General features: G+C 44.8%; 3 protein-coding genes across 6 annotated transcripts in view; 1 reads left to right on the forward strand and 2 right to left on the reverse strand.

Annotated features, from left to right (window-relative positions):
• Positions 1-13,184, reverse strand: part of ACIN1 (apoptotic chromatin condensation inducer 1) — a 36,880-nt gene extending 23,696 nt beyond the window's left edge. For 2 of the 3 annotated variants that reach the window (XM_011990656.1, XM_011990655.1), the window contains exons 1-4: positions 12,545-13,184; positions 11,069-11,134; positions 8,144-8,255; positions 7,605-7,724 (exon numbers count right to left, since the gene is read on the reverse strand). In XM_011990656.1, coding sequence (XP_011846046.1) covers positions 7,605-7,724; positions 8,144-8,255; positions 11,069-11,134; positions 12,545-12,856 — 610 coding nt within the window. In that variant the 5' untranslated portion in view covers positions 12,857-13,184. The remainder of the gene's footprint in view (positions 1-7,604; positions 7,725-8,143; positions 8,256-11,068; positions 11,135-12,544) is intronic. The other variant, XM_011990657.1, reaches the window with a different exon arrangement.
• Positions 12,156-16,176, forward strand: LOC105547180 (chromosome unknown open reading frame, human C14orf119). Of its 2 annotated transcripts, none has more exons than XM_011990653.1 (2): positions 12,156-13,608; positions 15,231-16,176. In XM_011990653.1, the coding sequence occupies exons 1-2, from the start codon at positions 13,448-13,450 to the stop codon at positions 15,652-15,654; spliced, it is 585 nt and encodes a 194-aa protein (XP_011846043.1). In that variant the 5' UTR covers positions 12,156-13,447; the 3' UTR covers positions 15,655-16,176. The 2 variants fall into 2 exon arrangements, with proteins under 2 accessions (XP_011846043.1, XP_011846044.1); XM_011990654.1 differs by having other exon boundaries at positions 12,156-13,189.
• Positions 16,177-18,174: 1,998 nt separating this feature from the next.
• LOC105547183 (leishmanolysin-like peptidase) lies at positions 18,175-22,709 on the reverse strand. Its single transcript, XM_011990661.1, has 9 exons — positions 22,358-22,709; positions 22,143-22,236; positions 22,001-22,052; positions 21,429-21,572; positions 20,387-20,471; positions 20,098-20,243; positions 19,846-20,020; positions 19,596-19,665; positions 18,175-19,519 (listed from the first exon to the last, which is right to left on the reverse strand). The coding sequence occupies exons 1-9, from the start codon at positions 22,665-22,667 to the stop codon at positions 19,396-19,398; spliced, it is 1,200 nt and encodes a 399-aa protein (XP_011846051.1). The 5' UTR covers positions 22,668-22,709; the 3' UTR covers positions 18,175-19,395.
• Positions 22,710-23,519: the final 810 nt, after the last annotated feature.

Genomic DNA, 23,519 nt, shown 5'->3' on the forward strand with positions numbered 1-23,519 from the left:
CAAGCTCTGCCTCCCGGGTTCACACCATTCTCCTGCCTCAGCCTCCCAAGTAGCTGGGACTACAGGTGCCTGCCACTACAACTGGCTAATTTTTTGTATTTTTAGGAAAGACGGGGTTTCACCATGTTAGCCAGGATGGTCTCGATCTCCTGACCTCGTGACCTGCCTGCCTCGGCCTCCTAAAGTGCTGCGATTACAGAAGTAAGCCACCGTGCCCAGCCAAGATGGGGTTTCACCCTGTTGGACAGGCTGGTCTCAAACTCCTAACCTCAAGTGATCCGTCCGCCTTGGCCTCCCAAAGCGCTGGAATTACAGGCATGAGCTCACATGTTTTTCTTTTTTCTTTTTTTGAGACAGAGTTTTGCTCTCGTTGCCCAGGATGGAGTGCAAAGGCATGATCTTGGCTCACTGCAACCTCTGCCTCCCGGGTTCAAGCGATTCTTCTGCTTCAGCCTACTGGGCAACTGGGACTGCAAGCACATGCCACAACACCTGGCTGATTTTGGTATTTTTTGCAAAGACGGAGTTTCATCATGTTGCCTAGGCCAGTCACGAACTCCTGGGCTCAGCAATTCACCCGCCTTGGCCTCCCAAAGTTCTGGAATTATAGGTGTGAGCCACCGCACCCAGACTAGGTGAGGTTTTTTTTTTTTTTGTTTGTTTGTTTGTTTTTTGTTTTTAAGGGAAAAAAGTTCTATTAAAAGAAAGCTTGGAAACCACCAATCTAGGTTATCCTGAACAATTATATCCTGAACAATTAATCTATGTAACACTGAAAGAAAGTTTCGCTCAGATTCCATGAAGGAAGGTAACTGGGTAAATTACTTAAGTAATTCGAGTCTCAATATCTTTCTTTTTAGACAGCGTTTTGCTTTGTCACCCAGGTTGGAGTGCAGTGGCATGATCATGGCTCACTGCAGCCTCAGCCTCCAGGGCTCAAGTAATCCTCCCACCCTGGTCTTCCCAAAGTGCTGAGATTAAGGTATAAACCACTGTGCCCGAGTCTCAAATGTCGTGACTGAGAAAAAGGAGGGGCTGCACTAGATGATTTCTAAATTTCCTACCAGAATTAAGATCAACTAGGCAGCTGGGGACGGTGGGTCACGCCGGTAATACCAGCACTTGGGGAGGCTGAGGCGGGTGGATCACGAAGTCAGGAGATTGAGACCATCTTAACACGGTGAAACTCCGTCTCTACTAAAAATACAAAAAATTAGCCGGGTGTGGTGGCAGACGCCTGTAGTCTCAGCCACTCGGGAGGCTGAGGCAGGAGAATGGTGTGAACCCGGGAGGCGGAGCTTGCAGTGAGCCAAGATTGCGTCACTGCACTCCAGCCTGGGCGACAGAGCAAGACTCCATCTCAAAGAAGAAAAAAAAAAAAAGATCAACTATGTAGAGTAGCAATGCTAATAACAATGAGAACCAGTTTAGAAAATAGCAGGAAGATAATTATATTCCAGATATTTAATCAACTAGATTGGACTCAATTTTAATACAGTACAAAAGGTTTAAATGATCCACAAAATCATGTTCTATAGTAATAGCGCAAATAAAGCAGGTTGTATGCAGCTCTAATCCCAGATCTTCTTTTTTTTTTTTTTTTTTTTTTAAGACGGAGTCTTGCTTGTCGCCCAGGCTGGAGTGCAATGGCACAAGCAATGGCACGATTTCGGTTCACTGCAACCTCTGCCTCCTGGGTTCAAGCGATTCTCCTGTCTCAGCTTCCTGAGTAACTGGGATTACAGGCGCCCACCACCATGCCCAGCTAATTTTTGTATTTTTAGTAGAGACGGGGTTTTGCCATATTGGCCAGGCTGGTTTCGAACTCCCGACCTTGTGATCTGCCCACCTCGGCCTCCCAAAGTGCTGGGATTACAGATGTAAGCCACCATGCCCGGCTTTCTCTCTTATTTCTATATCCTTTCAATCTAAAATGAACTAGGCGAATGCTTCTGTAATAATAAGTAAAAAATCAAAATGAGGCTGGTCGTGGTGGCTCACGCCTGGAATCCCAGCATTTTGAGAGGTCGAGGTGGGTGGATCACGAGGTCAGGAGTACGACTAGCCTGGCCAATATGGTAAAACCCCGTCTGTACTAAAAATACAAAAAAAAAATTAGCTGGGTGTGGTGGCGCACGCCTGTAGTCCCAGCTACTCAGGGGGCTGAGGCAGAAGAATCGCTCGAACCTGGGAGGCAAGGTTGCAGTGAGCTGAGATGGTGCTACTGCACTCCAGCCTGGGCGACAGAGCGAGACTCCATCTCAAAAAAAAAAACAAAAACAAAATGAAACTAATGAAATCAATTAGAAGACTACACATATTTTGTAAAACTTTACTTCATGATCATTTGATTAAAAGGACCTCTGAGTATATACCATTTCATATCTGGGTAAGTGAAGAAAGATTTGTGTTATGGTTGTTCATACAGGATATATGATTAAGATACATAGTAACAGGTCAGACTCTTTAGCAAACATTTGAAGTTATCTGTAAGACAGTAGTGCAGTGAAATGAAATAATCATTTCATAATTCAGTGATCTGAAATAGGCTAAATTATGAGTAAAACCAAAATAAAAAGTTTTCATAAATGTTAGGCAAAGTTCCTTCGCAAGTATCAATGAAAGAAGCTAATTTATCACACACACACCAAAAAAAAAAAAAAAAAAAAAAAAGGCATGTACAAGGTTGGTCAGAGATAAACGTGTTAAAGTCAAGGCTGGGTGCAGTGGCTCACGCCTGTAATCCCAGCACTTTGGGAGGCTGAGGTGGGCGGATCACGAGGTCAGGAGATCGAGACCATGGTGAAATCCCTTCTCTACTAAAAATACAAAAAATTAGCCGGACATGGTGCCGGGCGCCAGTAGTCCCAGCTACCCGGGAGGCTGAGGCAGGGGAATCACGTGAACCCGGAAGGCGGAGCTTGCAGTGATCTGAGATCGTGCTAGTGCACTCCAGCCTGGGTGACAGAGCCAGACTCTGTCTCAAAAATAAAGAAAGTCAAATAACTGAGTTGCAATTTTAAAATTAGTATGTACAAGCAAAATAGCCTCTTTACCTACCTACTATGAACTGTATGCTATTTATTGGATTGTCATTTTTGATACTGTAAAACTGCAGTGATAGGATTTCTGGATGATTACTCCTCTGGAAGAACTCTTAGTAAGTCATCAAAGATATCTGAAGAAATGAGCAGGGCTGTTCAGAAAGTTTTGGTCACCACTGTTTTGCAATAAAAGTGAAAAATGGAGGGGTCTTAGAGATGAAACAAGAAATTAGTCAGCAATGCAAAATATAAAGAGATGAGGAATCTCTAATTCCTTGGAAAGAGCTGATGTGATGCAGACAAACTTCTGAGAAAGGTTATACCTTCTATTACAAGAACATGGCCACAATGAATGTCTTAGGCCAGATGTTAGTAACCCATGTAGACAGTGAGCGCTTTAGCTAAGGGTGGAACCAATACTGATAACAGGCTAATAAATATATTTCAGGATTCGAAAAACAAGTCAGGGTAAATATTAGATTTCCAAGAGTCCAAAGCCAGAAGTCTTCACAGAAAGGAAAAGGCAGTTGCTAGACAATGCAGGATATATTAAAGTGCAGAATGTTTAAGGGTTATAGATGAAATAGTTCTTCATCCTAGAAAACAAAATACTGGGCAGGATTTGTGGGACCAAAGTAAGGTAGCCAGACATCGAAGAAAAGCCTGTGGCTAAAAGGTAACCTTAGGTGTGAATAAGAAGCAGGAATGAAGAGAATACAGACCTGGAAACAATAGCAAACCTAAATCTGACTCATGTTAGACCTGTAAGTAAGTTACATAGTGTTTCTCTACAATTTAAAAATCCAGGTTTTAACATGGAAAAAAAGGAATGAGGGGCATACTCTATAAGCCAAAGGCTAGCTAAAGTCACCTCTGTTAAAGAATCAATATTCTGAATATCCATTTTAAAATGTATTTTCTTAGTCTGAGCTGTTTTTGAAAAAATTAAGGACAGTAAGAATTTTTGTACACACAGTCATGATATGGAAGGAAATTCAAATAATTTCTGACTATGGTAGGTGGATAATGAGTCCCAACACCTTAGAAAAATCTGAAGAAGGTGATGGAGACATAAGAGGGAAAGTCAGACAGGATTTTATAAACCAATTATTTCTTTGAGACAGGGTTTCACTCTGTTGCCTGCCACCTTGATCTCTAGGGCCCAAGTAATCTTCCCACCTCATCCTCCCGAGTAGCTGGGACCACAGGCATGTGCCATCACAGGCAGCTAATGTTTTCTATTTTTTTGTACAGATAGGACTCGCTATGTTGCTCAGGCCAGAATCCTGGGAGAGCCTCCCACCTCAGCCTCCCAAAGTGCTAGGATCACAGATGTGAGACACCATACCTGTGCAAACCAATTCTTCCTTCCTATTTGGGATTTTGCCAATAGCACATAAATAGGAGGATGCTGGAATACAAACCAAAGATCTTGATAAATTGCAACACTGAAAAACTCTTCCTTCAGTTAGTCATTCATAAAATGAATTGGTCAACAGATCCACTCAGGGAGTTTTTAAAAAATGTAGTCCCAGGACTCCCATTCCTTGAGATTCTTTGGGTAGAGGCCAGGAACCCATATTCTTAAACATAATAATATTAAAACAAACAAACAAAAAATCCCCCTCAGGTTCCAAAAGTGTTTAGAAAAATGTTAGTAGGAAACTTAATCAAAATTTATTACTCAAGAAAGAACCCCAAAACATCCAAAGCTAACAAATAAGCTGCCACTGCAATGGCATACTGGCATATGGCAGACTGAGATACTACACCTGGAAGAATCTGATGTCTGGGCAAACACTAGGGTTAATGCTGATCCAACGAAGCACTGATAGAACTCCAAATGGCCACTCCGTTCAGGACCTTAACTAAATGTTGTACAACATCTACAATGGGATTCTTATCTAAGCCAAGATCAGAGGTAGGAAAGTTTATGGCATAAAGGACACTGAAGAGCATGTAAGGAAATGATGAGCAGTACTCTACAATTTACTACATCTATGCTTTTCAATTTATTTTTTACCCTTTTTTTTTTTTAAACCTCTGGGTTATTTTTTTTTTCCTCCATCAATTATTAGCCATGGGCAGGGTCTGACGACATAAAGCACTGAAAAGACTGGCTCCCCTTACTCTAAATCTTTGCTTTTGAAATCTATTTCAGAAATCATTTCTCATTTTCATTTCAAATTATATTAAGAACTGAGAGCCTCTTTTTTTTTTTTTTTTTTTTTAAAAGAGAGAGCTCCTTATCAAATCACGGTCCTATTAAGAAATTTCAATGGTTCCCCCATTACCTATAGAACTAAAAAAAAAAAAACCCTCATAGCCTTATTGGCCTGGCATTTAAAGCCCTCTGTATATCACCCTAATCTACCTTTTAATAGTCTACCTTGACAATAGTCTGCTATTCTCAAATGTGAAATACTCTACTCAGGCTAGTCTACTACCTCTCCTTTAAAAATACCATATTCATTCCTATGTCTCTGCCTTTGTTCCTTCCTAAAAATATCTTTTTGTATCTTCTCTGCCAAACCATTTCTAAGGCTCAGCTCAAATCCTATACCTCTTTATGAGGCTTTCTCTAATCACTGCAGTCCTCAGAGCTCTTCCACTCTTTTGGGTCCCTATGTCTCTATCACTGTCACATACTATCTTCTATTGTTCGATTTATGTGCAATTGTTCTCTCTTCCTAACAGACTTTACGCTGTGCTAACTCCCAACATACTCTCACATGGAGATATGTACGCAGTAGGAATTCGATAAATTTTTGTTTTTAGTTTTATGTGAGAAGAAATACTGACAATTTTGTAAGAGCTTTCTATTTCCTCCTGGCTTTAAAACCGGGGGGGAAAGGGCGCAGAGAGTAAAGTGGATCAGCTGAGGGTCTATTACTCTCATATTTAAGGAGAAAACAGGTCCCTAAGGAACTTAATAATTCCGAAGTATTTTCTTACTTAAAGATTTCTAAAAATGTCTTTCTGGGTCTAAGACTAGGATCAAGAAAAACAGGGACTGAGTAAAACATGACCTTAAAACTAGGCTCAAAGGCCCTCTATTTTCTCTAACCTTTTGGATAATTTCTTTCCCACCATTAAATATCTTCTAAAAAATATATTTCCATGAAGATTCTATCGCTGCTCAGCCTTTTGACTAAAATCAAGTGTAGTCCACGAAGGAATTCTATATTACTCAGAAGAGCTGGAAACTTCCATACATCCTAAAAATACTGATTATGGTGGATTCCGCACCCCCTCAACATTACGAATTATTCAAAATACTTGTTAAGTTACGCATTGGTTTAATAAATCTACTAACAATCCACATGTCTTATATACATATTAAGTATCCCTTTCCCAAAATGTTTGGGATAACAAGTGTTTAGATTTTGGATTTTTGAATATCTGCATTATACTTTCTGATTCAGCATCCCTAATCTGAAAACCCAAAATCTGAAATGCTCTAATGAGCATTTCCTTTGAGTGTCCTGTGAATGCTCAAAAAGTTTTGGGTCTTTGGATTAGGCATGCTCAACCTGTACATGTTCTCCTGAAAGTATACTGACTTAGACAGGGAGTACCCAAAAGACAAAGTCTGTATTATAGACTTCTGCTTGAGATATCATGCAAAATTGGGTGCTTATTATTATATATATTTTTTGAGACAGAGTCTTGCTCTATTGTCCAGGCTGGAGTGCAATGGTGCAATCTCGGTTCACTGCAACCTCCGCCTCCCGGGTTCAAGCTATTCTCCTGTCTTAGCCTCCCGAGTCACTGGGATTACAGGTGCCTGCCACCACACCCGGCTAATTTTTGTATTTAAGAGACGTGGTTTCGCTATGTTGACCAGGCTGGTCTGGAACTACTGACCTCAGGGTGATCCGCCTGCCTCGGCCTCCCAAAGTGCTGGGATTACAGGCGTGAGCCACCGCGTCCAGCCTGGGTGCTTAGTATTTTTTATAAAGTGAAGAAATTAATTAATCTTGCCTGAACCAATCCCATATACTAGGTTAGAGCTCTCTATTATAATATGCTCACATAATACTCTGGGTTGCCTTGCACAGCAGCCAATACAACTGTAACTAATGTCCATCTCCTCACTAGACTAAGTTTCTTGGGGCTGAGACTTCTTTCTTTACTATATTCCTAGTATCTAGCATGTGCCTGGTATACAAGTACACAATAAAAATCTGTTGATCAGACCACAGCAGATGCCCAATTCGGGGAGATGACTGAATGTGTTAACATGTAATATACACAATTGGTGAGGAGATGAAAAAGAGTTGACTGTTGCCAAATTCAGAGGTAGAAGAGTTGAACAGGTACAGAGGAGAAGAAAAATCACACTGCTTTGTAAAACACTGAGAAGGTAACACAATATATAGGTGAAAGCAGACTTCAAAAAGGATGTATACTTTCCATGAGAAACAGATGTCAAACATCAATGTCACAGAATTTCCCTGGGACTTTCATGGAGGCTTAGCATGAAAGGAGGTGTAACTACCTCCCCCCACCAACTACGCAGGATTGACAAAACAGCGCAGTGGGGAGGGAGATACGTACTGGGCGAATGTCTGCTGAGCTCCAGCTCTGGTCTCTCCAGGCTGCTCTGAAAGTCAGGAGGCAGCAGGGAAGCCACTCCCTCAGGATGGATCATCTCGTCCTCCGACTCAGCTGAAGCTTCTGCAAAGTACAGATCGGGTCGGGGCAGGGAGGGAGTGAAGGACTCAGCATGTAGGAATATGTAGAGGAGTGAAGGAGGTCAGCAAAGTCACAGATACAGAGATACATACCAAAAAGAGCACCATATACAAAGAAAAAACTCCCTGGGATTCAGCACTACTTCATCTAAATGGTAGCTTAATTTACTTATAACTCTTCCTGTTGGCAGGAATCCTCTTCTAACAAGACAGTCAAATTAAGTGTCCTCTTCCCTGACAAAAGTAAATAGTAAATCACTTGGCTTCATGGGCTATGAAAGCAAGTAAGTAGCAGTCTCAGCCTCACTTATTTTTGAAATTGCCTAGTTAGACAGGCCTATCTACTCGGTGACAGGGCTAAGAATGACGAACTCCTTGTTAAAAGTGACAATCTGGGCTTACCTTCAAGTTCTGCAGCTTCTCGAGCTTCACGTTCCAGACGCTGCCTAAGTAGCTCCTGCTGCTTTTCCAGATACTGTTTTATGAAACTGTTCTGGCTCATTTCCTCACCAATCTGTGTAGAGGAAATGAAAAAAGAGGGTCTAGGAAAACAAACCAGGAAAATGCAAAGAAGAAAATTCCATGGAGCAAAGTTGGACCCAAGAAAGATAACTAAAATGTTGGGAAGCTCTTTTCTAAGTTGGTTCTATATTGCAGAAAAGAATAGCCTTGAGTCACCAAAAAAAGGGCAAAAAGAAACCTGCATATAATTTTTTGTTTTAAATACTCAGTTTCCAAAGAGTGATATTGGTACACAAATTACTTTTTTTAATTTTTATTTTCTAAGACAGAGTTTCACTCTGTTGCCCAGGCTGGAGTGCAGTGGCGTGATCTCAGCACACTGCAACCTCTGCCTCCTGACTTCAAATGATTCTCCTGCCTCAGCCTCTTGAGTAGCTGGGATTACAGGTGTGTGCCACCATACTCGGCTAATTTTTGTATTTTTAGTAGAGACAGACTTTCACTATGTTGGTCAGACTGGTCTCAAACTCCTGACCTCAAGTGATCCACCCGCCTCAGCCTTCCAAAGTGCTGGGATTACAGGTGTGAGCCACCGTGCCCAGCCACAAATAACCTTAAATTAAAATTCCTGTAATTATACCTTTTAGGCTAAATTCCTAGATTACGTGGAACATTATCTAAAGGGTAATCTAAAATTCCCTTTTGGTAGTATCAAGACTGAAGCATGGTAGCTCACATCTGCAATTCCAGTACTTTGGGAGGCTGAAGTGGGAAGACTGCTTGAGCTCAGGAGTTCGAGACCAGCTTCAGAAACACGGTGAAACCCGTCCTAACCAAAAATACAAAAAGCTGGGCATATTGTGGTGTGAGTTTGTCATCCTGGCTACTCAGGAGGTGGTAGGTGCAGTGAGCCGAGATCGTGCCACTGCACTCCAGCCTGGGTTTAAACAACAAGACTCCATCTCAAGAAAAAAAAAAGCCAGTTCCTCCAAAAGATCAATCGTTACCTAGTCAGGAAACATTTCTTTTTTTCTTCGAGGTGGAGTATCACTCTGTCACCCAGGCTGGAGAACAACGGCGCGATCTCGGCTTGCTGCAACCTCTGCTTCCCAGGTTCAAGTCATTCTCCTGCCTCAGCCTCCCAAGTAGCTGGGATTACAGACATGTGCCACCATACCCAGCTCATTTTTGCATTTTTAGTAAAGACGGGGTTTTGCCATGTTGGTCAGGCTAGTCTCAAACTCCTGACCTCAGATGATCCACCCGCCTTGGCCTTCCAAAGTGCTAGCATTACAGGTGTGAGCCACAATGCCGGGCCTCATATCCAGGAAACATTTTATCAAACATCTCCAAAATTCAAGTATAGTATTTAAAAGCATGAAATCAAGAGACTAAGAAAAGGGATATCCATTGAGCATTTAGACAAAGTTATAACTCCATTTTGTATAGGTGAAAGGAAATCCTTGGTAACAGGAGCTTATGCCTTTTCCTATTTTTTTTCTGTAACAGATTCCCAAGTTGCTCTTCTGACCTCCAGCTTTCTCTTCACAAGTTCTCCTCCCTAGAACCTTCTTGCTTAGCAAGTCCTATTTAGAACTCCCCAAAAAGCAAAAAAAACCTGAATACTTTCTAGTCATTAAGTCATGTTTCCTAAACATAGTAAATGTTTATTTTCAACTAAAGTAGAAATGAGCCTCTTGGCACTCAATGGACATTGCCTAAGGGTGGGTTGCATGTATTACAGAATAGGCATGTTTGCTGCAAAACCCCTGTGTTAATAAAAGCAAAGCTTCAAAGACTTGAAAAGAATACAATTAAGCTGATTAACTTATGCAGTTTCTTATGCTTGTTAAAGTACTTAATTGAACCTCTGAAAGCTGGCTAGATTATGATACTTACAGCTTAATGAGGTGATAACAAGGGAGTAGGAGGGCTCTCTTGTTTTCCACAGTATCCTGGGACTTCATCTAGTACTGAGGCTGCACACCACTGCTTTAACAAAGACTTGGATTTTTCCTTTAAGTATATGACACATTATAAAGAGGGGATTTTCAAAAACTGAAAGAAACTTTAAGAGACTGTGCAGCCTTATAATTTTTGGATTTTAACTGTGGAATAATTTAAAAGACATCTTATGCAGAAACTCAATAGTCAAAGCGGATAAAAGTAGATCTAATCTAGTTTAAGAGAGATGAGCCTTGCTTACTTGAGAAAAAGGTATTTCCCCTAAGAAGCTCCCCAAAGCAGCTCCACAAAACCCCGAGAGCAGTTATAAACCCATGGGTTTAGTTTGACTTTTTCTCATATTACAGATAAGGAAATGGAGGAAACCAAGGCCTCCAAAGGTTAAGTTTCTTATCCTAAGAAAAGGAGCTATTAGTAATGCTTATGAATAAGTGCATTGAGTTAGTAGTTAACACTAGTAATGGTGGGTGACTTACACAGGATTGAACCCTTGGTAAATCTACATCAACAAGAGTTCTTAATTAGCAACTATTTTCCTACACTGTCACATTGGTGGTCTACTTCATATCTATACTCAAAGACATCAACTACCTTTCCTAAATTCATGGCAGATAAATGACTTCAGATCTCTGTACTACACGTAATTAATGGAAGCCACACCTTTCTGCACATACCATTTCAATTATTATAAACTAATAGCGCCTCTGATTCTGTTCTTTACTCCAGGCCCTTGTATACAACTGGGTGATTCGAATTCAACTGTCCTGGTTTGAGAACATTTCTGACCAAGGGAACTTAGGAAAACAGTCGTGAGGAATTAAGCATGAAATATACAACACCACATCCTGCCATGTGTCTGTACATCCAAAGAGCCCACTCCATTGAATAAACCTTTCTCACCTGGGAATTTGGCTGGAATGCAGCATGGGGTGTTGAGTGTTTCTGTAAATTTTCTAGCATTAGAGCCTGGTATAGAGAAGGGTAAAAGTCAGAAATGATGAGGAAAAAAAAAGAAAAACTCCCACCTCTACCACAACCTCTTAATTAAATGCAATGACTTAAATACACACAATTAAACTGTACTCCTCTTTCAGGGACCTGAAAATCCTTTACTGACACTGTTCTCATTCATCACCAGAAGACCCTTAAAGGTAGCCATGGTTACTGTTACTAAACGTACAGATATAAAATGCAGGCACACAGAATCAGTGACCTGGCTATGTCACAATATCAGTAATAGAACCAGTACTAAAATCCCTGTTGTCTTCTGCACTTGTGCCAAGTGCCCCTTCTAAATCTGATCATGCAGGTAAAACTACTTAAAAATACTCAAACCAGCAGCCATGGGGCTCCTGGTTTTTGCCTGATGGAATTACTTGGTCAAAGGGTTACCCAGGACTAGAGTCAATTTGTATAATTTCCAGTACTGTGGCACCTAGATTTACCAAATTTACAAAATTTTCAAAGAGGAGGCTACAGAAGAAAATGACCAGAGACCCTATGAAATGTAGTCTAACCTAGTCCGTCCATCCACACACACACACACACTATCAGCTTCTGTATAAGCAACGGTCTGCCAACTCAACCCTGGAGCCAACCCAGACCTAATCTGCACTACCTGCCACGTATCCTATTGAACTCTAATTAAAACCAAGACATCCTCATCTTCCCTTCTTTAAACCAAACCTATACATTTGAATCGATCTACACCTACCTCATGACATTCCCACCTTAATCTACTTAAACTGATTCAAAATCCCCAATATATATCAACCTGCGTCGCCTCTCTCACCAATATTCACCAAACTCTTAACTACCCAAATTGCCACTAGATGCCCTATAAATTAGACACCTCTCTCACCAAGTCCCTTCACATAAAGGTCCCTCTTCATCTCACCTCATCTAATCGAGCAGACATTTTACCCTACCCCAATCCTATTCCTGCAGATACCGATACCAACCCCATCCACCCCTCCGCGCAACTATACCCCTAACTCCGACCCAGCCCAACTCGCCCCCCTCAGGCCAGCAACGCCGTAGGTTGTAGTGGGATTTAACTCCTTCTGCAGCGCATGCGCCGAAACCACAGATACAAACAAGGAGGGGGTGGGGGAAGGAGGAAGGAGCTTAAGACACTCCTGGAGAGTAGTGCACACCCTCCCATTTGGGCTCGCGCTGCTGCCGTTAAGGCGGGAACCGGCGCGATCGCCATTCCAGCGCGAACCTCACCAACCACCGTGCGCGCGGATCCAGAGGCTCGCGCTGGCGGCCTGAGCGAGCTCGCGCCGAGCCCGGATACTGCGCCTGCGCCGCGGCAGAGGCTCGTCTCTACCGGGTCCGCTCTCCTCCGACACCCCAGCAACGCCGACTCCTCACCCCTTTGAGCCGCTTGACCAGGGCACTCTTCTGCCCGCTCTTGGCTAGGCCTCGCTGCTCCAGTGCGGCCTTCAGGTCGGTCACCCGCAGCGCCTGAAGAGGCTTCCCGTCCAGAGTCACCTCCTCCAGCTCCGCCATCTTGCGTGAGGTACTCGGGTCCGTCCCGACGGCTTCGGGCATCTTCGGTAATTTCCGCCAACGCCCTTCGAACGTACCGAGATGACCCCGCCCACTGCCATACTCTACCCCTCGATTACCACTCAGAACTCCCCGGCTTCCTCCGGATGTCCTCGGATATTTCCGTCTCCACATCGGCACCAATCAATTCTTTCCATCCGCCCTGCAGCTCCCCTATTCTCGCCCTGCTTTCAGGCTCGGTTTTCTTCGTCTTGCCGAAGCTTTGAATCGAATATATTCGGAAGCCCTCGACTCTGGTATAACCATAATCGGAGATGTTCGTTTATCTCCGGACCTAGAGATGAGGCGCTGGGGCGCTTGGGTGTTTGGGGCGGGTCCGAGGCCGGAAGTGCGTGGGCTGCCGGGCTGGCCCAGCTTAGGGTTTTCAGGAAACTTGGAAGCCGCAGCGGTAGTTGGAGTCTAAGGACTCCTGACAATCTTCGGGTGCCCTCCGAGAGAAAAGGGGAGGTAAGCGGGGTGGAAGTACCTCTATGGGCCGGGTCAGACTCGGTGTTTGCGGACTATCCTAATAGGGCAAGCCACCTACTCCTTAACGCAAACAGCTTCTGCCCTCTGTCCTCTGAATCCCAGCCACTCCCATCTTAGGCTTTTTTTTTGGTGGGGCCTGTGGAGGGGGGCGGAATCGGAATAGCAAGCTCCGTGGCCTCCAAAGTGGGGAAGAGGCAGGCAGCGCCGTGTCTTCGGACCCAGACTATGAACTGATTTATGACGCTCAACTTGAGTTTGAGTTTGCGTTTGCCTTGGAAGCCGTGTGGCAAGATTCTGGGAAAATTCTCCGTTTCTCCGAAGAAGAGAGTAAGTTCCCTTGGAGGAACTGCTTCCTGTAGGGCAAGAACTGAAAAATGCAAGCGCCCTGAACTTTTTTGGTACTTGAACTCATATTGTTTAGGGGCTTCTTTCTTTGTCACTAGCAATCCTCCAACTTGATGCAGAAGAAACACAAACAGTAAAATAGGTCACAGACAAATGGTTTAGAGATTTAAGAGATATGTTAGAGATTTAAGAGACTGAAAACTATTGAAGTCAAATAGGCTGATCTTTCCGTTGCATTCATGATGCAAAATTAATGTCAAGGCGCCGGGCGCGGTGGCTCATGCCTATAAGCACTTTGGGAGGCCGAGGCAGGCGGATCACTTGAGGTCAGGAATTGGAGACCGGTCTGGCCAATATGGTGAAACCCCGTCTCTAGTAAAAATACAAACAAATTAGCCGGGCGTATGCCTATATTCCCAGCTGCTCGGGAGGCTGAGGCAGGAGAATTGCTTGAACCCGGGAAGCGGAGGTTGAAGTGAGCTGAGATGACGCCATTGCACTCCAGCCTGGGCGACAGAGCAAGACTCCGTCTGAAAAATAAATAAATAAATAAATAAATAGCAAGGCACCAATAGATGCCATACTAAAAAAAAAAAAAAATTTTTTTTTTGTCACTCCACTCTGGGTCACTCCACTCTGAACCAGGCTAGAGTGCAGTGGTGTGATCAGGGCTCACTGCAGCCTCAACCTCCCGGGCTCAGGTGATCCTCCTACCTCAGCCTCCTGAGTAGCTAGGACTACAGTTAGGCACCTCTACGCCCAACGAATTTTTAAATTTTTTGTAGAGATGAGGTTTTGCCATGTTGCCCAGGCTGGTCTTGAACAACTGGATTCAAGCTATCCTCTTGCCTCGGCCTCCCAAAGTGCTGAGATTACTTTGGAAGTGCAAGAGCCACTGTGTCTGGCCCATACTAAATATTAAGGGCAATTGTTTAAAAACATGGATTGTCATGAAGTAGTGTAACAGTTGTTAGATCTCTAAGCCAACAAACCAACTGGACTCTTTTTAAAGTCTCAAACACCCAGGCTTCTGGTTCTTTTACTGCGTTACCTTATTTTGAGCAAGGCTCTTACTCTGCTCTGTAACTTTTTCTGGGGCTTTACAGGAAATGTAAGGAGGTAACAAATGTTATGAAGTTCTTGGCATATTTCAGAGGCTTATATGCACATTGAAACCTCTTTCATCATAAATAATTTTTTTTCTTTCTTCCCCCACTGTTGATAGCTACAAAACAACTAGCATCAGCCTTGACCAGCTGCACGTACTAGATTTTAAAATGTATGCTTTTTCGTTTTGGAGAAGATGTGATGGACCAACGTTAATCATTGTTTTTTTCTTTACCCAGCCTGGCACATAGAAGTAAGAGGGAGAGAGTGAACAAGAAATATATTGGTTATTTTTAGGTTCTTTATAAGAAAGATGGAGGGTAACAGTGGGTAGGGAAGAATGGGTTTGAAAAAGGCAGGCAAATAGGAAACGAAGTTATTTTTGGTGACTTCTCTAAGGTAGTTGGATAATCGAAATAAAAGACTTTATTAATTTTGGGTCTTTGAATTCATAAAAAGTAATTTTCTCTGTAGATGCTAATTGAGTGTGGTAAGATGTCTTGTTGCTTGAAAGTTGTATTTTCGTTGCTCTACCTGGAGAGCGTATAACAGTGCTTTTATGTTTCAGGATGCCACTGGAGTCATCCTCTTCAATGCCGCTATCCTTCCCATCTCTCTTACCCTCAGTACCACACAATACTAACCCTTCCCCTCCTCCGATGTCTTACATCACCTCCCAGGAGATGAAGTGTATTCTTCACTGGTTTGCCAATTGGTCAGGTCCCCAGCGTGAACGTTTCCTAGAGGACCTGGTAGCTAAGGCAGTGCCAGAAAAATTACAGCCATTGCTGGATAGTCTGGAGCAGCTTAGTGTGTCTGGGGCAGACCGACCACCTTCTATCTTTGAGTGTCAGCTACATCTTTGGGATCAGTGGTTTCGAGGCTGGGCTGAGCAGGAGCGCAATGAGTTTGTCAGACAGCTGGAGTTCAGTGAGCCAGACTTCGTGGCAAAGTTTTACCAAGCAGTGGCTGCTACAGCTGGTAAGGACTGATAGGCATTCAGACCAAAGAAGATAACCATAGCTGATGGAGCCAAGGCCATGACTCTCTACAATGATAATTCAAATGTGTCATCTAAAGCTCTGGAACTGGTATTCAGACCAGCTGACTGAACTCACTGACCAGTATAGGCATGGTTATTTCAACAGTAATAGCATGTCAACTGGACTCCTATTTGTAAATATTATCAATCTAAGCAATCCCGCTTATCAGTCTACTAGTTTGCTTCTTTCCAAGAGATGTCAAATCCTCAAGAATTTGATGGCTTCTTCTGCAGCTATAACCAAAAAGAACCTACACATTATAACTCAGGCCCACTGCTGGCTCATGAAGTGTGTAAAGTAGAACCCTCCTTCCCCAGAAATAAGACAGGACAATAAAAGGTGGCATTTTTATAATTTACCTGGATTCCATTGGCTGGTTTTACCACTCCTATCAGATTCTAGTGTAATTGTGTGATACCCAAACTATTAGCTTTCCCAGTGATGATTTAATAAAATTATGAAAAATCAGGAGAGAGATAATTAGTTGCTTCTTTCTCCACACTGAATCCAAATCACAATGACTTTTTTTTTTTTTTTAAGAGACAAGTTGTCGCTCAAGTTTGGAGTGCAGTGGCATGATCATCAGTGAGTGCGAGATCACTGTAACCTCAAATTCTAGGCTCAAGTAATCTTTCTGCCTCAGTCTCCTGAGTATTCAGGACTACAGCCTCGCACCACAATATTTTAAAATTATTTTGTAGATATGGGGGTCTTGCTACGTTTTCTAGTCTGGTCTTGAATTGCTGGCCTCAAGCAATCCATTCTCCCCTTGGCCTCCCAAAATGCTGGGATGACAGGCATGAACCATCATACCTGGCCTTTTTCTAAGGCATATGCATGTGATACTCTTGGAACTGGTAGCAGGTGTTCCTATTCTGTAAGTTTGCTTCATAACAATATTAAAACAGGTGACAATTTACAGGTTGAACAGTTTATTTTTGTACCAAAATAAAGAATGGATCTTTAAAACTGTAAAACTTCACCCTTTTTTTCTTTGCCAGGCTATATAAAATTGATATCCGGGGAAAGGCATTCCAAAGAAAGTAGAACTTAAGTATACACAATAGATTTTCCATCCAGTTGTCTCCCAAGAAATGATTCTCTTTCTTACACCCTGTCATGTTCTGGGCAACATCACACCTCCCTTATCCCTCTAACTGGGACCCTTGTGCCGTGGAGCTCTGGTGAATGGTAAGAGGGAGATGGTCTCACAGGAAGAGTGGCTCTTTTCTGGTAGGCTGTGGTTCCCAGTACACCCACAAAGATTAGCAGCATTAGGCAGAGTCCCACGGACAGTCTTAGGTGGGTCACGGAGGGATTATGGTCCGAAGTAACCAGCAACCTAGGAACATAGAAGGTAATATTTGGCTTGGAATAATGCCTAGGCTTAGTAGATAAAGGGGCATTACCTTTTGTGTGTGTTTTTTTTTTTTTTTTTTTTTTGGAGACAATTTCTTGGTCTGTTGCCCAGGCTAGAGTGCAGTGGTGTGATCTTGGCTCACCGTAACCTCCGCCTCCCAGGCTCAAGCGATTCTCCTACCTCAACCTTCCAAGTAGCTGGGACTACAGGCGCATGCCGGGCCACCACATCTGGCTAAGGGGCTTTGCCCTTAAAGATAGAGCTCATTGGCCGGGCGCGGTGGCTCAAGCCTGTAATCCCAGCACTTTGGGAGGCCGAGACGGGCGGATCACGAGGTCAGGAGATCGAGACCATCCTGGCTAACACGGTGAAACCCCGTCTCTACTAAAAAAAAAATATATATATATATATATATAGAGAGAGAGAGAGCTCATGAAACCTCACCTCATCCAAGCATTAGGCTAAACAGGAAATCATTAAGAGGGACTACAGAACATGAAAGTCGAAATAAGGTCAAGATCTAAGTCTTCTAGCATCTTAAATTATTGGAAGAAGAGCTAACTTGGCGGCGAGGGAAGTGGCTTAGGGGAAGAGTCAGTCTATGGTCTTTAGGTAGCTAGGCACAATCCCTAACAGTGCTTAAGAAAGGAAGGGGGCCAGGAGTGGTGGCAGTGGCTCCCAGCACTTTGGGAGGCAGAGGCGGATGGGTTGCTTTAGCTCAGGAGTTCGAGACAAGCCTGGGCAACATGGTGAAACTGTTTCTACCAAAAATACAAAAATTAGCTGGCATGGTGGTATGCACCTGTAGTCCCAGCTACTTGGGAGGCTGAGGTGGGGGAATCACTTGAGCCTAGGGAGGTTGAGGCCACAGTGAGCTGAGATCACCCCACTGCATTCCAACCTGGGTGACAGAGTGAGACCCTGTCTCAAAAAAAGAAAAAAAAAAAAAGGCAGGGGGGTGGAACTAAGATCCGATCCCTGTGTCCTAGAGATGGGGGAATGTGTTATTGTATGGGAGAAGGGAGCCAGGTAGTGACATGACTGGATGATCGTGTTAGTTAGGGATCTTTGTTCTCTGAAACGCAACCCTGTCTAGGACAATATACACATGAGTGAGTGCTTAATAAATTTAATTTCTATATCTGGACTCCATGGATTTGAAAGAAAAGTACTTGGAATATTATCTTACTTGCTGGGTTGTGTGGTAAAGTTGGCTCCTCCATGATACACTTCTAGGGGTTTTTTCTGGAGAGTCAGAGTCAGGGCCCTGTGCAGCATAGCCACTGAAGGCCCTTGGCAGCCAGGAGACTTCCACATATGCACAGTAAACACCAAGCTAGTGGTAATTGATGGGCTGTGGAAATAGCACCTAAATGGACATTTGAAAATTTTAATAGAGGTATAGTTCCTGGCAGAGTATATGTCATGAAACAGGTGCAGGCTTAAGAGTGGGATGAACAAAAGGTCTTCAGAGGAGAGTCATCAAGTAAAGGACTTAGGGATTCTCCTTGACCCATTGTATAAATACTCAAGCTTTTACCTGCCAGTGCCACCTCTGCTCACCAAAGCCTGCAGTACTGCTTCAGCCAGCCCTTCTTGCTGTTCTTTCCCCAGACAGTGGCCTGGAGGCCCAGCTAATCCTAAAGAGAGCTGGAATAGTGGATCTGGGGTTGAAAGACTCACAGGTGGGGAAGTAACAGCATTGATACCTTCATTAGTCTGACACAGCCGACCCCGGGGACAGAAGAGAAGACCATAGTACCCAGGTATCTGCAAGGAAATATGTAGCAGGATATGGTTTTGCTTTGATTATCTGTTCAAGTCTTCTAAGGAAAATGTATTCTAGGTCAGAGTCTGGACTCAGTGGGTACTTAGGAAAACTGTATGTACAGCAAAACAGGTTGGACAGTACCACCATACAAGTATTTCCCAACTTCTTTTTGCCAGTATGCCGCAACTATTCCTCTTATGGTACCCACCTGTATAACTTTTCCTGGAAGGCATGGGACCCAAGGTGAGCCCTCCACCTGCACCTTATAAGCTCCCCTCCCTGTGCATTGATGTAAGTAGCAGCGGCCCACGAGCTCTGCTTCCTTGAGGTGTGGGGTAAGAGAAGGATGCCTGGTCTTATCCCCAGGGAGCAGCTGTGAAGTGAGGTTGGCAAAGAAGCAACGGCTCTGGGAATGGTAGATTTCCCCATGGGGATTCTCCACCCCAGCAGGGAATCCATTTTCCTTCTTCCAGCATTCACTCTGAGGGGCAGGTCAGAAGGTAGAATAGTGTTTGTTCTGATGCCTTTGAAGTTGACTCCCTTCCGGAACCACTCAGTTTCATTGTCTGCTCTCTTGTCTACTCACCCCATTGGCTAAGGGCTTGTACATGCGGCAGCCTTCCAGCATGGGGTCTGAGGAGCAGCTTCCTTTGTCCAGATGCAGGTAGTGGCAGCCCAGCCCACTGTGTGGAATGGATGATAGAGTGACACTAGGATCACTGACCGCCGTACAGTCCCCTAACCACTCAGCACACACACCTGCCAGTACAGAAGAAGTCTGAGGAGCCAGTCCCACATGTGGTCACCAAGCCAAATTCCGGGCCAGATCCTGCTTGAGAGATAAGAAGGAAAGAGAGCCCTCAACAAATGAAGCCCAAACATCCTTCCGCACCAGCTATCCTCATAGCTTTGATTATACATCAGCAACAGAAACCCCTCCAGCCTCCCACTTCCCCCAGAGCTGACTTGGGTCGTGAGTGCCTCTCTGCAGATCTGCCTTATTTCTCACCCTGGCCCCACAACAGCTCCTCTGCAGCGCTGTGGTTGACCTGGTACCAGCCTGAGTCTTCGAAGGCAGCGAGGGTGATTGGGTCGAGTCGAGTGCGCTGGGCTCCATCAAAGGTAGCAGTCATTAAAGAACCCTGGAGTAGTCTGGCCTCCCAGTGTGAGGACAAAAGGCCCTCCTGGAGGAGGTGGCAGATGGCTGGTTGTTACCTGGCTACTCCTTTCTTCCATTACCCCAAGGTGTTCTCATTCTCACCTCTTCTTCCAAGGGAACACCCAGTGAAGCCCCCGGCACTCCCAAGTGTTTGGCCAGGCTGAAGCTAACAGCTGGGGTGGTGAGAAGCAGTTGTCCCCACTCATCTTGCCTTGTCACTTGTTGCCTTGTAGAACAGTTCTCTCTAACTGAGTGCACAAAGGGAAGAAGGCAATACGAGGAGAGGAAGACTTAGAAAGGGTGAAGTGAAATTAGAAGGAAGGAGGTTATGAGATAGTGAATTCCCTCTGGTTGATCGTGGGAAGTCCTTAACCTCATTCCTCTCATTTACCGCTGAATCCTGAGGGGCAGTCTTGCCATTTCTTGAAGAGCTGTTCAGAGAAACCTAAGGCATGTAGCAATTCATGTAGTGTGGCCTAAGGACAAATGACAGCCCAGTAAGGGGGCCAAATTTGCAGCAGGATTGACCAAACACTCTATACCCCTCTGCCCAATCAGCTCTTCCTAGAGCTTGAGGCACCTTCTATTCCATCCTCTGTGGGTTCTTTGACTTTATGGGAAACTGAGTAACCTGGCCCCCTACCCTGCAACCTGTTTGCTTCTCCCTATTCATCATGCAGCAGTCACCATGACGATGTCACTGTGGCTGAGGCTGGGGCTGGTGAGATGTTGGGCACAGTAGACAATGGTGCCGGCGAGAGGCCTGTCTTCTGAGTCCAGCTGGCAGCAGGCAGCATAGGCTATGACAGAGGGCTGTGGATGGGACAGGACAGGGTAGGACCAGAAAGAAGAAAAGTAGGGTATCACAAATAAAAGAAATCCTCTGAAAATGGAGGACCAGGGGACTCTGCAAAACTGTGCAGGAGTGGTATTGAGGGATGGCTATGGGTGGGAGTAGCCTTTACCCAAACCTTACTAACATTCCCTAAGTTATCCCAAATAAGCACAAGTTAATAAAAACTGCTTTTGGCTGGGCGTGGTGGCTCACGCCTGTAATCTTGACACTTTGGGAAGCCAAAATGGGCAGATTGCTTGAGCCCAACAGTTTGAGACACAGCCTGGGCAACATGACAAAACCCCGTCTCTATAAAAAAATACAAAAAATTAGCCGGACATGGTGGTGCACGCCTGTAATCCTAGCTACTCGGGAGGCTGAGATGGGAGGATCACCTGAGCCCAGGAGGTCAAGGCTGCAGTGAGCTGTGATTAGGCCACTGTACTCCAGCCTCGGCAACAGAGTGAGACTCTGTCTCAAAACAAAAGCAAAGCAAAGCAAAACAAAACAAAAAACTGCTTTTATGCTCCCTAACCCCCCTCATGAGATTTAAGATTGAGAGAGACAGCGGGGAAAGGAGATTTGATTTGAACCTCACCTCTTGGTGGCACTTGGAAGTGTGAGCAACCCGCACATACAGAAGAAAATCAGTGTTTTGGACCCCAGGCCCATCTGGCTGGACCAGTTGTGGGGGACCCTGCTCTGGCCACAAGGTGTAACCACGAAGATGGGCGTCAGGAATCTGGCCGGGAGTGAAATGTTGCATTAGCAGATGGGCTGGGACAGTAGGAAATTGGGTATGAGGAGTAGGGGAGAATGAGTCTGTTTGGTCTGTCTTAGTGTAATCTAGGCAGCTGGCTAGAATACAGAGTTCTGCCCCTTCACCCCCAGTCTCTGATTTACTAAATTTTAGCAGAGAGAGGAGCTCAGGAATCTACATTGTTAAGAAGCACACTAAGTAACTCTGATGCTGGTGGTCTTGGAATGGTCATGGCAGGCTGCAGATCTCCAGATCCTTGAGACTGAGAAGTGAGCCTGCTCAGGATCCTGTCTTCCATCCCCTTCTTCCTGGTGTACTTATTTCTGGCTTTCCTCTCTTTACTATCTGCGTATCCCCCCCCCCCACCCTTTTTTTTTTTCAAGATTTCAGTGTTGTTGACTCAATCTCACCTTTGCCCCCAGGCAACTCTCTCCTTTGTACCCTGGGTTCAAAAGGCTGCACCTATAAGAGTGAATATCTGTAGGTGAGCTGAGGACATTTCTAGGTATCCCTGAAGAAGAATCACATACATTGTCAATGACATGAACTCACCTGTGGTAGTTTGGGGTATCTGGGTCTCCCCAGACAGCATGGCAATACCGTGCAGGGTCTCGACTCAGAAGTAGGGGTCCTTGCACTGGAGGGACTTGACAAGAGGTCAGTTTCCCTCCATATCTTGGAATTCCAGTACTTTTTCTGGGTTGATCTTCCTCCCCTGGACCTCTCTGCTCCTCAACCCTCCTTAACACCTCTGTTCCCTCACTCACCGGCTAGAACAGCCTGGATTCGCTGAGTGGCCTCTCTCACTGCGGCCAGGGCTCGGGATACCCCTCTCGTCCCTTCCCCCTCAGGATCCCAAGCTCCATCTGATATATGATCTCCTAGATAGCAGGTTTGGATTCGTAGGGGTTGAGGATCACCGGAGCTAGGGAGGGTGAGGGAGGAAGAGCGAGATTTTGGGGGGAGTTGGGAGAAAGGGGGCCTGAGAAGGCTCACAGACTTCTGTGTCTCATCATGTAGACATCGGCTTGCAGCAACCCTGAGGACTAGTGGTGGCAGCAGCAGCAGCAACAGCATCTCCCTTCTGTGTCTCTCCGTAGATACAGCCTGGATCCTGTCTTCCGTCCCCTTGTTCCCTGGCTCACTGTTTCTGGCTTTCCTCTCTTTACTGTTTTTCACCATGTACCCCCCACCACTCTTGCTTACTTTTTCAAGATTTGAATGTTGTTGACTCAGTCTACAGTTCCCTGCCAGGAGGTCGGATATGAACCACCCTCTTCCAGAGGGGCCAGAGGTGGAGTGCTGGGGGAGGGGAAGTGTTATTCTGAGGCCTCAACCGACCTTTCCAAAGAGGAGCCTGCCTTATCCATGATGAAACTCTTTCCTTGTTTTTTGTTTGTTTGTTTTGTAGAGATGGAGTCTTGCTATGTTGTCCAAGCTGGTCTTAAACTCCTGGCCTCAAGTGATCCTCCTGCTTTGGCCTCCCAAAGTGCTGAGATTACAGGTGTGAGCCACTATGCCTGGCTGGGAACTCTTTCCTAATCCTTTCCATCCCTCGTCCTATTTCTTTTGCCTTTCTGAGTAGAAAACCTTGGAACCTTCACAGAACTAGAAAATTGGTGTCACCGGCCGGGCACGGTGGCTCACGCCTGTAATCCCAGCACTTTGGGAGGCCGAGGCGGGTGGATCATGAGGTCAGGCGATCAAGACCACGGTGAAACCCCGTCTCTACTAAAAATACAAAAAATTAGCCGGGCGTGGTGACGGGTGCCTGTAGTCCCAGCTACCCAGGAGGCTGAGGCAGGAGAATGGCTTGAACCCGGGAGGCGGAGCTTGCAGTGAGCCAAAATTGCGCCACTGCACTCCAGCCTGGGCGACAGAGCAAGACTACGTCTCAAAAAAAAAAAAAAAAAAAGAAAAAAGAAAATT

This window comes from Mandrillus leucophaeus, unplaced genomic scaffold (genome assembly GCF_000951045.1).
Source record: "Mandrillus leucophaeus isolate KB7577 unplaced genomic scaffold, Mleu.le_1.0 Scaffold380, whole genome shotgun sequence".
NCBI lineage: Eukaryota > Metazoa > Chordata > Mammalia > Primates > Cercopithecidae > Mandrillus > Mandrillus leucophaeus.

Excerpts from the sequence above, each read along its gene's own strand:
- LOC105547180 (XM_011990653.1), top strand. The coding sequence starts at position 13,448 with ATGACGCTCAACTTGAGTTTGAGTTTGCGTTTGCCTTGGAAGCCGTGT. Across the intron at positions 13,609-15,230 it reads AAGCGCCCTGAACTTTTTTG|GATGCCACTGGAGTCATCCT; the intron begins GTACTTGAACTC and ends TTTATGTTTCAG.
- LOC105547183 (XM_011990661.1), bottom strand. The coding sequence starts at position 22,667 with ATGCTGTTGCTGCTGCTGCTGCCACCACTAGTCCTCAGGGTTGCTGCA. Across the intron at positions 20,244-20,386 it reads CTGCCCCTCAGGATTCAGCG|TTAGAGAGAACTGTTCTACA; the intron begins GTAAATGAGAGG and ends TTGTGCACTCAG. Across the intron at positions 20,021-20,097 it reads GTGTTCCCTTGGAAGAAGAG|GAGGGCCTTTTGTCCTCACA; the intron begins GTGAGAATGAGA and ends CACCTCCTCCAG.